The sequence below is a fragment of the Myxocyprinus asiaticus genome, chromosome 27 (assembly GCF_019703515.2).
Source record: "Myxocyprinus asiaticus isolate MX2 ecotype Aquarium Trade chromosome 27, UBuf_Myxa_2, whole genome shotgun sequence".
NCBI classification, from domain to species: Eukaryota; Metazoa; Chordata; class Actinopteri; order Cypriniformes; family Catostomidae; genus Myxocyprinus; species Myxocyprinus asiaticus.
This window is the reverse complement of record NC_059370.1, coordinates 29494626-29510051: the sequence shown is the minus strand read 5'-3', so window position 1 is coordinate 29510051 and position 15426 is coordinate 29494626. Positions and strand designations below refer to the sequence as shown.

At 35.8% G+C, this 15426-nt stretch overlaps 1 protein-coding gene across 3 annotated transcripts; it reads right to left on the bottom strand.

Annotated features, from left to right (window-relative positions):
* Positions 1-547: 547 nt before the first annotated feature.
* LOC127417921 (cationic amino acid transporter 3-like) lies at positions 548-14969 on the bottom strand. Of its 3 annotated transcripts, XM_051658185.1 has the most exons (13): positions 14873-14940; positions 11989-12132; positions 10913-11322; positions 10139-10300; positions 9557-9731; positions 8435-8553; positions 8125-8347; positions 5821-5960; positions 5617-5719; positions 4875-5107; positions 3096-3262; positions 2830-2938; positions 548-2726 (listed from the first exon to the last, which is right to left on the bottom strand). In XM_051658185.1, exons 3-13 carry the CDS (start codon positions 11280-11282, stop codon positions 2581-2583), a joined length of 1947 nt encoding a protein of 648 aa, XP_051514145.1. In that variant the 5' UTR covers positions 11283-11322; positions 11989-12132; positions 14873-14940; the 3' UTR covers positions 548-2580. The 3 variants fall into 3 exon arrangements, with proteins under 3 accessions (XP_051514145.1, XP_051514146.1, XP_051514147.1); XM_051658186.1 differs by lacking the exon at positions 11989-12132 and having other exon boundaries at positions 14873-14969; XM_051658187.1 differs by lacking the exon at positions 10139-10300.
* Between the last annotated feature and the right edge of the window lie 457 nt (positions 14970-15426).

Below are 15426 nucleotides of genomic sequence, written 5' to 3'. Positions count from 1 at the left end.
CGGAAGTCAGCTGGATATATATGCAGGAAACGGAGTGAGATGGCTTTCTGGGATTCGTAGTTGAATGGCAGTTCTCCATTTTGATCGCACCTAGAAGAAGGGCAGTCATTTCACATGCTGTGTAAAGGAATGTGGATTTTTCTTTGTCTAAAATACGAGATATTTCATTTTCTTTTCTTTCCAAGTAAAAAAAAAAAAAAAAAAAAAAAAAAAAAAAATTATAAATTAATATATGGACACAAACCAGCTTTTCCCCACTCGAGTTAATGTCTAATTTATTTAGTAAAATGTTACTAATTTAGTACATTTAAAAGTTTTAGTAAATTACTAACTAAATGTTTAATATATATATTATATATGTGTGTGTGTGTGTGTCTAATATATTGTGCACACAAACTCCAAAATTAAGTATGCTACAATATTAACTTGACAGGAACTAAATTCTCACCCAGATATAGTAATCTCATCCTGTAGATATTCTAAAGAGGCCTAAATTGAAAACATTTTTTTATTTTCTTGGAAAAAAAGAAAAACACAACTCAATGGCTATTCTTTATATTTTTATTGTTAACAACGTTGCAAATAATAAAGGCACATCAAGAAGGCTATATACAAAGGAAAATATGTCCATGAAAATGTAACAATTAGTCTTACAATACAGTAAACAGTGTTGTCTGTTCCATTACAATACAAAGTAATAACTCACAGCAATAGCTAGGCTAGGCTAGTCACAGCAGTGAGCCATGTAAACAACTTCCAAGGCAATGTTATTCCTCTAAGTGGATGTATAATAAGGTCAGAAGGCCGCATCTGCTCAAAGTGAATTCTACTTGTGTCAGACTCATCATAACTCAGCTTTGTAACAGATATAATTTTTAGCACACTAGAAGAAATGGCTCCAGCTTGATAACACAGCATCTTTGTGTAAACGTTAGCTGTAAAACAGAGTAATGCTGTCAATGAGTCACAAGCTTACAGCAAATTGTAATGACTTTTGTAAGATATACTGCACAAACAACTCTGTAGTGTTGTTAAGAGCCATACATCCTTCTGGTTCAATGCTCATGTCAGTAAAAAATACCACATACTGGCAGAAAACACATAAGCTACTAAAGACGTCACAGAAAGTTCCTACAAATATTCTTTTTCCCTTAAAGAAAAGCATTTATAAAGCAATGTTTTTACAAAAAACATTATTAAAGCAGCATAAACTGTTATCTTAAGATAACTACTATGGAATGAAAAATGTTGCATAAAAAATAAGAGCCCTTGGCTTAGATACTGATGCTTTAAATGAAAAATGTAACTTTGTTCACCACCCAATTTATAAATATAAAAATCCCTTTAGATAATGTTTGATTTTACATTCAAGCACATTTAAGACAGATAATTTCCTATTTTACCATAACATCTCAAATAAGTACAGCTGGTTAGAGAAAATTTCTATGCTAAAAATGTTTTATCATAGAAGACATATTACATCGACCTAAACAAAATATTTCCCCATACCAGTACATAAATATATCCAAATATATACACAATATACAAGAATATAATTTTACACAGAAAACTACTTATAAAATCCATTGCAGCTCTATAAATATTTTCCATTTGTCACTTTGTCCATCATATCAACTTTATAAAATCAAGTACAAGGATGTTTTGAGTTCAAAACAAAAAGTACGTTATTTCAATAAATACATTACACTATCCCAATTCTCTATGGTCCAATAAAAATGATTTTGAATGACATATTCCAATTCACTATGGGAAAAAGGAGTCACCTTAAATGCCCAGAGGACACCAACAGGCAGAAAAGACACCTTATTCAAGAGTACATCACTCCTATCTTGGAGTTCTTGCACTGGCTCCCTGTCAAGTTTCGTTTAGACTTTAAAATTCTCATGCTTACCTGCAAGGCTTTGCATGGTTTGGCCCCTCAATACCTGTCTGAACTTTTAACCCCCTACACTCCAATGGCTGATCTCCACTCCTCCGAATCTGTTTTTTTATGGGTTCTATGGGTAACAGGGCCTTCTCTTCTTTTGCTCCAAAACTGTGGAACTCTCTTCCCTCTGAGGTTAGACATGCTGAATCTTTTAGTATTTTTAAATCTTCTCTTAAAACTCACTTTTTTAGAGTTGCTTTTCTGTGATGATTATTACTGTATTCTTTTTCAATTGTTCTGATTGCATGTTTTCTTTTTCGTATTTCAGTGTATTTTTCTCTTGTAAAGCACTTTGAGATGCAAATTTTAAAGGCGCTATAGAAAATAAAGTTTTATTATTATTATAGTAGTTTTTCTTCTGCCCCACCTCTGATCTGGTAATGGAAAAACAAAACTTTTCCACACAAAAATCCATGTAGGACTAGACCAAATACTGTTCATTATGAAGAGAAGTTCAGACATACATCAGTAACATTGTTACAGTACCATTGTGCATTGACACAAGGCAAGCACTTAAAATGAAATATACAGTTTGCCTACTAAACAGACTTCAGAAGAAACATATGGTGCCAATATGAAATTGCAGTATAAACGGTTGTAACGTGGCTGCCATACCAATGCAGTTCCTCCTCTTAGGGTGTGGCCCCCTCAAGTTCGCTGTCATCTTCAGTCAGATAGACTGGCCTCTTTCCTTGAAGAATGGGCTCACATTTTTTGGGGGAATTGTTTTTACCCTCAGAGCTGTTCCTTATTCCATATGCAAAATAAATAAGAAAACCTAAAGGAGACCAAACAATTAGATGTGTTTTCCAAGATTTTTAAATACATGATCCAATTTTAGGCTCTCTTTTTGTAGATTGCAAGTCTATTCTGTAACTCACCAATAGCCATCCATACTGCGAAACGAATCCATGTAGGTCCATCCATTTGCATCATGAGGTAAATGTTTACAAAGATACTGATCAATGGCAGAATGGGGAGCAAAGGCACCTAGAAAAGATTGAGAAAAGATTATTATCGCTACCAAAATCTAAGGCCTCCAGAAAATAACTTCATGAATAAATGAAAACAAAGAGGTTTAACAGAAAGTACTAATGTAGATTCATTTCCTCACCAACAGTTCCTCTAAAATGATGTCACTCCATACCTTGAAAGTGAGGATCTCCTTGCTCGGGGGCTGTCTCCAGATGATGAAGATGCAGATGAAGGAGAGAATAGATAGGACAACAACCACAGTAATACAAAAAGGGCAGCCCTTCCCCACCTGCTCCCCGTACACTGCCAGCACCACACACAGCAAAGTGAAAAGCACAGCTGATGGGTGAAAGAGTAAAAGAGGTGGTGGTTATCCTCAGGTCTCTATTATTATTGTTTTGCTACATTATTATTTAGCATTTTCTCAAGGTGGATCATAGCTCTAATTTTTTTTATGCAAATCACATGTTGCACCACCAAAAAAGATATATATGATTGTCTATACAGTGGGTTCATGATTTTGAAGGACGATAAGAAAACAAAAACAAAATTTAAGCCTGGAAAATGAAAAATGTAAAACAAAAAAAATTATGTTGTAAAATTACGAAAAAATATTTAAGATACTGCACTATTTTGAGGACAATAATCGCATATGCAAATTTGTGACATTAGGTCAGATTTTCTTGCTTCTGGTCTCCATTCTCAAACCATGAACATGGATAATCAGATTTTGTCTATGCCAGCTCGATGCTGTCATAAAAGCACAAGAGGGCACATCAAATACTTATAAATTCTGAAAAACATTTTTCAGTTAAACTTTTTACTTAAACTGAAAAATAAATAAATATATTAATGTAAAAAGAAAATGTGTTAAATTAGAAACAATGTTTTTTTTTTTACACAGTTTTTGTATTAGTTTTAGTCTTTTGACGAAAATGTCCTTTAAAATTAGTCAATATTTAATCATGTTATATTCCTTAATTTTAGTCCATTTTACCCTGACTAAAATGGCATATCATTTGTCAAATAATATGTTTTAGTTGACGATAATGTGCAAAATGACAAAAACGTGTGTCAAACTGTAACAGACCAAACTTCAATCATATTCAGAAATGTAAAAAAAAAATATAAACATTTTATTAATTTAAACATGTATCAAACATGTACAAGATGGCTACAAAATACAACTGTCCTTGAGAAAACCTGAGTGACTTAGCTGTTATTAGCTACTATTAGAAGTTAATCTACTGTATTCTGGATTCTTCATGGTTTAGAGACTGTTATTAATTTTCCGTGTTTAACCACTTTAAAATATTGCATTGCGTGTAGCTTTTTTTTTAACGGAAGCAAACGCAAGTTTCGCTTATAATGACTAACGCATAATTTAGTTCAAGTTCACCTGTTTATGCATTTCATTGTCTGTACAGATGTACTGTAAGTTGAAATATAACATATACTGTATGTTGTGGATATAGTGATTAATCTCATGTATAAATAGGATGCGTTTGAGTGAGGTAATTATCATAATCATTTTGGTGGTGTTCAGTGCGTTCAACTCACGCAGCTCAAGCAGGAAATACACAAAATACTGGATTTTTGGATTAGATAAACCATATAAAATATCTTCGTCTACATACAGATGTTTCTCTAGATGCTTCTTCTGTTTATATCTTACACGGTTAATATCTTGAAGTATTATTTTCATCAACACCATCTTCAAAAATCATTTAATTATCGTTATGATGCCTCTTTTTCATCATAGTAGACAAAATCAAAAAACCCTTCATCAACTAATGTTTTCGTAAGTGATTTTGTTAACGAGATTAAGAAAAATGCATAATTGAAGCATTTTCACAAGTGGACACATACTTCTGAATCCCAATGTAAGTGCATCATAAATTGGATCAATGGATATACCAATGGTTTTCTAAATCTCAGAGGAAATGCTTACAGATCATGCCCGTCACCGAGTAAACAATGATGCCTGAAATTTTGGTAGGTACATCACAGCTTGGTTGCACCAGCAATCGGATGGAAAACCTCTCTTTAAAGGGTGTTGTCTCTAGCTCCTTGCCGTACTCATCCCCGCTATCCACATCTGCCATGGCCCCCTTTGCCTCCAGCCACTGTAGTTCCACTGGCTTCTCATCCGCACCACTGGAGCCAAGTCTGCCTGGCTGGTATCTGTGAACATTGGATTCAAGCAAATCAAAAACATCCCATCTATCTAAATTCACCAGGGTCAGAAATGAGTATCAGGTTTCCTAAAAAATTTTGACCACTGAATTTTCATGACTTTTCCAGTTATTCATGAATCGTGATTAGTTTATAAGGATTTTTATAGCAGATCTCTATTTTAATGTGGTACCAATGCAGGTAATTAATACATTTAAACAATTACACTTAATGCTAGAGTACAAATGTCTTCTAAAAGACTAAATGTGTTCCAAGACAAATATTAGGAATAAGCTATATTCTACATGCACAAAGAATAATATAAAGATGATAAGATGTTTTAGAACAGCATAACTAGAAAAAATTATATTCACTACAAAAATTTCAATGAAGACTTTTTTTAAATCTCAAAAGCATGGAAATCACAACTGTAAGATTCCCTGATATTTCCAGGTTTTCCATGTCTGTGGGAACTTTGGAGTATGAATGGCACAGTATGTGAATGAAAGTGCACTAACCGGAGAATGAGCACACACACGGCAACCAAAGTGTATGCCAGCAGTGTCCCAATCGACATCAAATCCACTAAGGCAGCGAGATCAAAGAGGAAGGCCATCAGAGCTGCAGGAAGGGAATGAGGAATATTCCAGAAGTTAGACACATTCATTAAAATACTGAATAATTCACTGACAGTTATTACATAAGTAAGAATGCAGTCTTACCTGCTACAATGCCAGACACAATGGTGGCCAGGACAGGTGTTTTGGTTTTTTTGTGCATGCGGGAGAGGAAACGGAAGAGCAAACCGTCCTCTGCCATAGCATAAATCACACGAGGCATAGGGAACATAGAGCCCAATAAACTAAGGAACAACATCAACAAACAAACAATCAGAATAAAGCCATATATCTTCCTGCTAGCAAAAATATTAAAGGTAACATTAAAGTCAACTTGAAATCAAAACTGATCAGATTTACTTCCTTAAAGGAACAGTTCACCCAAAAATGAAAATTCTTTCATTTACTCCCCCTCATTCCATCCAAGATGTGACTTTATTTCTTCTGCAGAAAACAAAGATTTTTAGAAGAATATTTCAGCTATGTAGGTCAATACAATGCAAGTGAATGGTGGCCAAAATTTTTAAGCTCCAAAAAGCACATAAAGGCATCATAAAAGTAATCCATACGACTTCAGTGTTTAAATCCCTATCTTCAGAAGCGATATGATAGGTGTGGGTGAGAAACAGCTCAATATTCCTTTGTCTTTTTTTTTTTTTTTTTTTACTATAAATTCCCCCTGCCCAGTAGGTAGATTCAGTGCAGATTCTATGCACAAAGAATCTGAATCACCAAAAACAAAAGAAAAATGTGAAAGTGGAGATTGATAGTAAAAAATGACTTAAATATTGATCTGTTTCTTCATCACTTTTGAAGATATGGATTTAACCATTGGAGTCGTATGGATTACTTTTATGATGCCTTTGAGCTTTTTGGAGCTTCAAGATTTTGGTACCCATTCACTTGCATTGTATGGACCAACAGAGCTAAATTATTTGTGTTCTGCTGAAGAAAGAAAGTTATACACATATGGGATGGCAAGAGGATGAATAAATGATAAGAGAATTTTCATTTTGGTGTGAATTATTCCTTTAACACATTCCTAGTCATATTGTGCAAAATTAATCTGTGCATGTTATTGCAAATACATTTTTTTATGTCTTCGTAGTCTTTAATCAAAATGTTTTAATTTGCTTGGCCTCAGGTTTATGGAGGGGATAGTCCACCATAATGGACTACATACTCTAGTATGGAACGGTAACTTATCAAAATCCATAACTTATCAAGTTTCATCCACGGGTTGCATTAACCGAAATTCTTCCATCATTTACAGAATTATAAAAACATTAACAGATTATTCAAAATGCTTTCCTTGATAATGACAGATAAAAATCTGGTAGTATCAGGTCTGTTGTACTTCCCTGTTGTGCACAGGAATGACAGCAGCTCACATAATGCGAGAGAACACATGAAGGCACACCAGTATGTAATTATTAAAAAACGACAAGTATGACGGATAAAAATAGACCATGACTGAAATTTTACAACTCAGTTTGTCAAAGTGACAGATAATGATTCATTTTAGAACAACCTCTGGTCCTACCCTACATCCTTTTTCACATTGAATATTTATTTTACCCGGAAATATGTCACATTATAGAAGTATAACAGGTTGTGAATGTCATTTCATGTTGATAAAAAAAAAAGTTTACTCAAAAATTCAAATTTTGCCATCATTTACTCCCGTCATGTTGATCTAACCCCGTATGACTTTCTTTCATAGCACACAATGTATTTGAAAGATATTGTTAGGAAATAAGATGCAATTTCAGTGAATGGTAACTGGGACTATCATTCTGTCTTATATCTAATTTTTGAAAGAAAGTCAATTAGGTTTAGAACAACATGAGGAGTAAATGTTGACAGAGTTATCATTTTTGGATAACTATCCCTGTAAGTGAATATCAGATTTCCTGAAACCACAAATGTAATGCTGCTCTCTGATTTTTTTTTTTATAAAAGTACCTGGTGGGGGCCTGGGTAAAATACGCAAGCTACCACCCCTGGAGTTCGCTAGTCGAATCCCAGGGCGTGCTGAGTGACTCCAGCCAGGTCTACTAAGCAACCAAATTGTCCCAGTTGCTAGGGAGGGCAGAGTCACATGTGGTAACCTCCTCGTGGTCGCTATAATGTGGTTCATTCTCGGTGGGGCGCGTGGTGAGTTGAGCGTGATTGCCGTGGTGGATGGCGTGAAGCCTCCACACGCAGCATGTCTCTGTGGCAATGCGCTCAAGCCACGTGATAAGAGGCGCGGGTTGACAGTCTCAGACACGGAGGCAACTAGGATTCGTGCTCCGCCACCAGGACTGAGGTGAGTCACTACATGACCACGAGGACTTAAAAAGCACATTGGGAATTGGGTATTCCAAATTGGGAGGGAAAAAATTAAAAATAAATAAATAAAAGTACCTGGTGGACAGAGCGCATAGAGAGCCCAAAGCCACAATATAGCGAGCAGGGCCCCAGCCCACATAGCTGAAGGCCTCGGGCAGCGGACTTTGAACATCCAGCATGTAATAGGGCATCATGAGGGTGAGGGCTGCAGAAACTCCAAAGTAGGCAAAAAAACAGATAAGCAGAGAGGCTACGATGCCTATGGGGATGGAACGCATGGGGTTTTTGGCCTCCTCGCCTGTAAAATGAAAAGAGGTTGAGTGAGTTTGGTTTTAAAAGTAGGACACACTGGTTTAAAATTAGATGATTTGCACGTAGTACTTACTTGTAGTGGCAATACAGTCAAAACCCACAAATGCATAAAAGCAAGTGGCAGCGCCAGAAAGTATTCCATTAAAGCCAAATGGTGCAAAGCCCCCTGAGCCGAAGCCTTTTTCAATTTCTCTACGAAAATACGTAAAGAGAGACATTTCAAATTTAAAGACAGCACAATCTTTCTCTATTTTTTTTTTTTACATTTAATTTTTATGTTTAGTAACCTTTACTTTCTAATTTTGATGAAAGCATTTTTTATCATCATATACAGTATATACTAATAATATATATATATATACATATACACACACATACATACATACATACATACATACACACACACATCATTTTCCTTTTTGGATGAAATATTCAAGTAATTAGATTTAATTATTAGTTATTTAAGTATTAGTTTAAGTTTTACAAAACAACCCCCCTGACATTTCATTTAATACAAGCCTATTCAACTGACAGCCCCAGCCCAAATCTGGCCCGTTTGAAATTTTCAGTGGCCTGCGTGAGGTTGTCAGTTGTTTTAGGGGCTTTTCACACTGAACACGTTTTGTGTTCTTCACTGTTATTGTTTAGTACATTTCTGTATCAGTCTGATTTACTCTCTCTCTCTCTCTCTCTTATATACTGTGTGTGTGTGTGTGTGTGTGTGTGTGTGTGTATATATATATATATATATATATATATATATATATATATATATATATATATATATATATATATGTTATTTTTATTTTTTCTTTCCTTTTCAGAATTTCCTGCTAGGTGGAAATATTTCTAATAATAAAAAAAAAAAATTCAAGCTATGAAATTTTTTATTTATATAGTGAACAAATATTATAGGTCTGCTATAACATAATATCTGTGGTTTTCATTAATAAATTATTCTGGCTTGGCCCACGTGCCCCGAAGTTTTGTTTTAATCTGGCCCACTTGTCGATGAAGTTGAATAGCCCTAATTTGATACATTATAAATGTCAATATTTCCCTTAATGAAAGTGTCTGTAATCAGTTAATAAGATAGTTACCTAATAGATACGTGTTGCAGTTATGCTCTAAATGTAATTTCTTGATTTCTTTGTCTACAGTACTTCTACACCTAACAGCTGAGAATGTGACTCACTGTGCTGTTTGTAAGTGGTTGGTGCTGTTAATGTAGTCCTTCGCAGTGAGATTCCAGTTGGCAGCATCGCCTTTCACAAAGCCAGAAATGATGACAAATGTCAGAACCACCAGGTTGACTCCTGTAAAGATCTTGTTGACAAGTGCAGACTCACTCACTCCAAATGCCAATAATCCTGTAGCGTGGGAGGTAGCAAATTCACACCATTACGGTCTTTTGCATTGCAATGGTAAAAGGAAAAGAAGTCCTTTGACTAATAGGCTAATTGGGGTAGAGGATTATTTAAAAAGAGTTATTTACTTCAATTTAGCTGATTAGTAACAATCAATAATTGTTTCCCTTTTGGCTCCCCTGCCAAATGCACACTAACAAGAGCCAGAAGTAGAAAAGAACCAACCAGAACTAGAACTAAACAGATTCACTGTGAAACAAAGAAACAATCACTGGCTTAATGGAATAATGTAAGATTTTGACTTTACAAAGGCAAATCTGTGAAACATCAGCTTGTAGTGTGCCAGCTGAGAAGTAACTGGGCACCACATTAGAATGGAGTGATTCTTTGTAAGAGAATAATAATCTCACCAGTGAGCAACATGACTAGGATGAGGGCAAATATGTCCGGATACTCAGCTAATACTTTTCCGGTGTCTGGAATTGACATGGAGCCATTGAAGAAAATAGAGATCTTTTTCTCCACCAGATTGTCAAAAGTTGAGCTCCAAGCTCTGGCCACACTAGCTGTGCCTGAGAAATGGAGAGAAGAATACATCAGTGCAAGTACATGCAAAGACTTCTCTTTCGTGGTTATGCCAAACCTAAGCTCTGCTGAAGAGCTCTTCATTCTCCCAAGGAGTAAACACTTCCAACAGTTTCAAACCCACTTCAGCTCATCCGTAATTACATTTAATTGGTCAAACTCTTGGGCTTGCATTTAGAATGAACTCTTAGGAGATTATGATTAATTAGTACATTGGATTCAAAAGGGAAAAGTGTGCCACAAAATATCACTGTACACTAAAGTTCCCCTGTGAAAGTTATTTATCTAGAAGTAATATTTTCTGAAAGAATACAGTGCCCCCAAAACATATTTGGGCACTTAAGTCACACTTTAAAACATATGAATGTCATTGCATTGTATAACAAAATGCCAAACCCAGGGATCTATTTTAAAGAAATATAGCACAAACCCACTTTTCAAGTAAAATATTTCACAAAATAAATTATGATAGATAGATGTCACTTGGCTTGATATTTTGCAATTAATGCAATGACATTTGAGACATTTTCACATGGCCAAATACTTTTTTGGGCCACTATATGTTGAGTAATCAACAGTTTCTTGACGCATGTGCTCACCTATTACATATGACAGAATGAGGTTCCATCCCGTGATGAAGGCCCATATTTCACCCACTGTCACGTAACTGTACATATAAGCAGATCCTGTTTTGGGAACTCGTGCTCCAAATTCAGCATAGCACAAACCAGCGAGGACAGAAGACAAGGCTGCAATGAGAAAAGAAAGCACAATGGCTGGTCCTGCCTTCTCTCTGGCCACTTCCCCAGCCAGGACATAGACACCTGCGCCCAGTGTTGCCCCCACACCAAGAGCTATGAGGTCCAGAGTGGTGAGACAGCGAGAGAAGCGACTTTCATCCTGCGTGGTGTCCAGCATGCGACGCCTCAGCAGCATCTTCCCAAAAGAGGCCAGTTTTTTCTCGATCATGATGGCTGGTGTCGAGTAGACTAGGATAATACTGAAACCACTAAAGAAAGAGAGAAACAGTATAAAAACTGGCTTCTTGTAAAATAGCATTGCCTTTATTGCTAATTAATCAAAGAAATGAACAGCTTGATTTAGATGTCAAGTTCTATTGTTCACTCTGAAAAAAAAAAAATGCCTCAACACATTTGATACAGTTAGGTCATGTCAGCAAGTGTTTTGCTCAGCAGATGATGGAGAGCTCTTTTATTAAGGGAGAATGTTCTGGGTTCAATACATGCTAAGATCAATTAACAGCACTTGTGGCATAATGTTGGTATTTTGACTCGTCCCTCATTTATTTAAAAAAATAAGCAAAAATTATGGTTACAGTGAGTCACTTTACAATAGAAGTGAATGGGGCCAAACCATAAACACTAAAATACGCATTGATTCAAAAGTACAGCCACAAGACATTTGTGGGGAAAATCTGCAGAATGCAATTAAACATGGTTAAATGTGTTAAGTAGGGCTGACAGTACTACAATCTGATTGGTAGAGTGTACCACCAAATTCTGCGGAAACCTGTGGCACTTTCTGTGTCAGCCTGCCTATGACTTAAAATAAACATGACACCAAAGCATGGTTAACTCTACCACACAACAAGGGCAAGACTTGTTAAACTAATATAATATTATTCTAGTTGTCACATGTAAAGGAGGGCACATACTGTATAAGGGCAACTGTTGTCTTTGCATTTGTCCCACAGTCCACCACACCCGCAGACACAGAGAGAACAATCAGTTCTCAGCACTTTATGAACAACTCATTGACCACAGGGCAGTTCAGTCCAGTCCAAGTTGATCTAGTTAATCTAAGAGAGGTTTATAATGTTCTTTCATCATTGAGTCATAATCAACTGAGTACAAAAGAATCAAAGCTTACATAAAGAGCATTGACATTGGTGTGGAAACAATTTTCAGGCATGACCAAACTGATTAATTACAATTTGCCAGCAAGATGGAAAAATAACTACATCTGGGTCAAAGAAAGAAATAAAAGCAGACATTTAGCAAAATAAGGGAGTATATGGAGATGACTCATCTTAAGAATAATTAATATTTTAAAAAGGTCAGACACATGTGGGGCCTGGGTAGCTCAGCGAGTATTGATGCTGACTATCACCCCTGGAGTCGTGAGTTCGAATCCAGGGTGTGCCGAGTGACTCCAGCCAGGTCTCCTAAGCAACCAAATTGACCTGGTTGCTAGGGAGGGTAAAGTCACGTGGGGTAACCTCCTTGTGGTCGCGATTTGTGGTTCTCACTCTCAATAGGGGTGCATGGTAAGTCATGCGTGGATCGCGGAGAGTAGCATGAGCCTCCACATGCTGGGAGTCTCTGTGGTGTCATGCACAGCAAATCACATGATAAGATGCGTGGCTTGATGGTCTCAGAAGCAGAGGCAACTGAGACTTGTCCTCCACCACCTGGATTGAGCTGAGTAACAGCACCACCATGAGGACCAACTAAGTAGTGGGAATTGGGCATTCCAAATTGGGGAGAAAAGGGGATAAATATTTATATATATATATATATATATATATATATATATATATATATATATATATATATATATATATATATAAGGACACGCAATTATGAATACACTCTTCCCAATACACGAAACTATGTTACACAGCTACAGACAAAACTGTTGCAGTGTTTGCGGAAAAACTTTAAAGTAAACAATGTTTTCTTGTAAGTATGGTAATGGCTCTGGAGCAGGCCGGTTTCTGTCCACCACCTTGAGCACACATGCATGTTTGATCAGATCATGTCTGTGGCTCCAACTATATAACACTAGAAGTAAAGCTCCACCTGCCAAACAGATAAATAAAAAAAAAAAAACTAACCCGGACTTCTTAAATGTTTTTACTGCAATCTTAGAGTTCATGGCATGTTCTCTCAAATGACAATGAAATGAGGATGACTTTAAAAAAAAATAAAGTAATTAATTCTACTGCTCAGCAATGAACACCTCTTTCCACATAAATCCATTACATCACTACACGGAAACCCATTTACTTCCTTCCAGTGAGGGGCATTATATAAAACTCACATGTGGTAGGCAGCTCAGCAGAAAAAGATCACAAACTTCATATTTCTCTTCTAAACAGAGGACTATAATCGTAAATATTGTTATTATAATCAATCATTGCTAGTCTCAACATTAATACCACTAAATCACCATGATTAGAACATACATTTTATTCCTGTTTTTAAAGATGTTGGCGTTCCAGTATATTAAACTGCACAAAGTAATTTTGAATAATACGCTTCCTGTTAAAGGAAACATCACCAGATTCATGAAGTAGATGCAGTTGAGCCCCAATAATCCTCCTACTAAAGAGCAATTAAAAGAAAAGTTCAAGCAATAACTTAGGTACTTAATCAAACCGGTTTGGGCATGTCAAATTCACAGGTCCACTGTGTGTAGGCTATAACTATGGAAGACCTTGCTGGCACCATCTTCATCCTACTGATAAATTTGCTGGTTAAATAATAACATTAATACATTTCAATAGTATTCCTGGAAGGTTTAGCAGTCCACATGAGGCATGAGCTAGGCAACTCCATTTCAAATACTAGAGTATCAAATATCAAAATATCACTGCTTAAAGTGACATCCAGTCAATGTGCTTGCGGGATGTTGTCTTGCATAATTTTGTGATGCTCTTCAGTTTAAGTTTAGTATGCAAACATAAGGAAATGGAATGCAAAACCCTGCAACACTTGTTTTGACACACCTGTGTTTTTTAAGGAAATTTATTTCATTGTGATTTAATGAAGCTTTAGAGTCTGAGACCAGTTATATTAATGACGCTACTGTTTTGAGAGACATGTTCTAGACCTGCTGCTCAGGATGTGCCACATCTACAGGTTTTGATGTAGTCAGTATGGGATGACTTATTCCCACAGAACTGAAGAACCATAATTAGCTATATGAAGACCTAACGTTGCTTTTTATGAAACTGTGATTAAATTCAGGACACTAAAAATAAAATCTTAAAAGAAAAACTCCCTATCACATTTATCCCTGTGCAAACACTTTTAGGAATGCCAGAATGATTAACAGTAAAGTTAAATAATCATGCTTCGGTAAGGCAACACCCATTAAAACAACAACAACAACAACAAATATAATTATTATTATTTACAAAAACCAAACCCCGTAATATATACATCAAATGTTAAATCAAATTTTTGATTATATTAATAACAGTTTTTATAATTTACTCAATTTATATATAGGATTGTCAGTCTCACATTTTTCCAAATAATGGATCCAATTCACATGCCTTATTAAATTTTTTTGCGACATTGCATTACATTAAAGAATACATTAATTTAAATATATAAAAGTCAGCGGAAGGGAAGATCTACATGCGCGCCATTACCACCACGATGTGGAATATAGAAAGATAAACACATGCTATTTCCGTTTTACACGTGTAGAGGACCGCAACATTTACACCAGAAATATTTAAGACCATTTAATCTCATCTGTTAGTAGCATATTCGGAAAATAAGAATTAACGTCAGTAATATATTTACCCTCTCTTGAGACGATGTATGTATGAGCGAGGGAAACAGCTAGACGATGCGCGGCGTGTAGAGAGAAGTACAGAAAAACGAGTGATGATGTCAGTTATCATCTCCGTTCCGGAAATCAGTGTTGCCAGATTACATTTTCCAGCCCAATGATTGCTCAAAACACGCCCCAATGCATAAAAAAACCAACTAAATAGTGTATATGTAAATGAAATGCACATTAACCATAATACTACAGCACTGCCTTTACAACCTTGACAACACAATTAAGCGATGGAAAGATAAAGTTTCCAAAAACCTTTCCATTTACCCATTTTTCTTTATTCACACATATAAACAAACACACGCACAGAATAGGAACAAATATGCTGCCCTGAGATTTCAAGAAGCCAAATAATGAAAGTATGCCATTGTGCTATGATTGCAGTTATGTGTTTGCCATTCAACAGGCCTATTTTTTAAATTAGTATGTCATATAAAGGTTATATATTATCTGTCCTACCTTTTTACGCTGTTATGGCTCATTCCAAATTCCAAGAAAACTATACGTCTTTGTA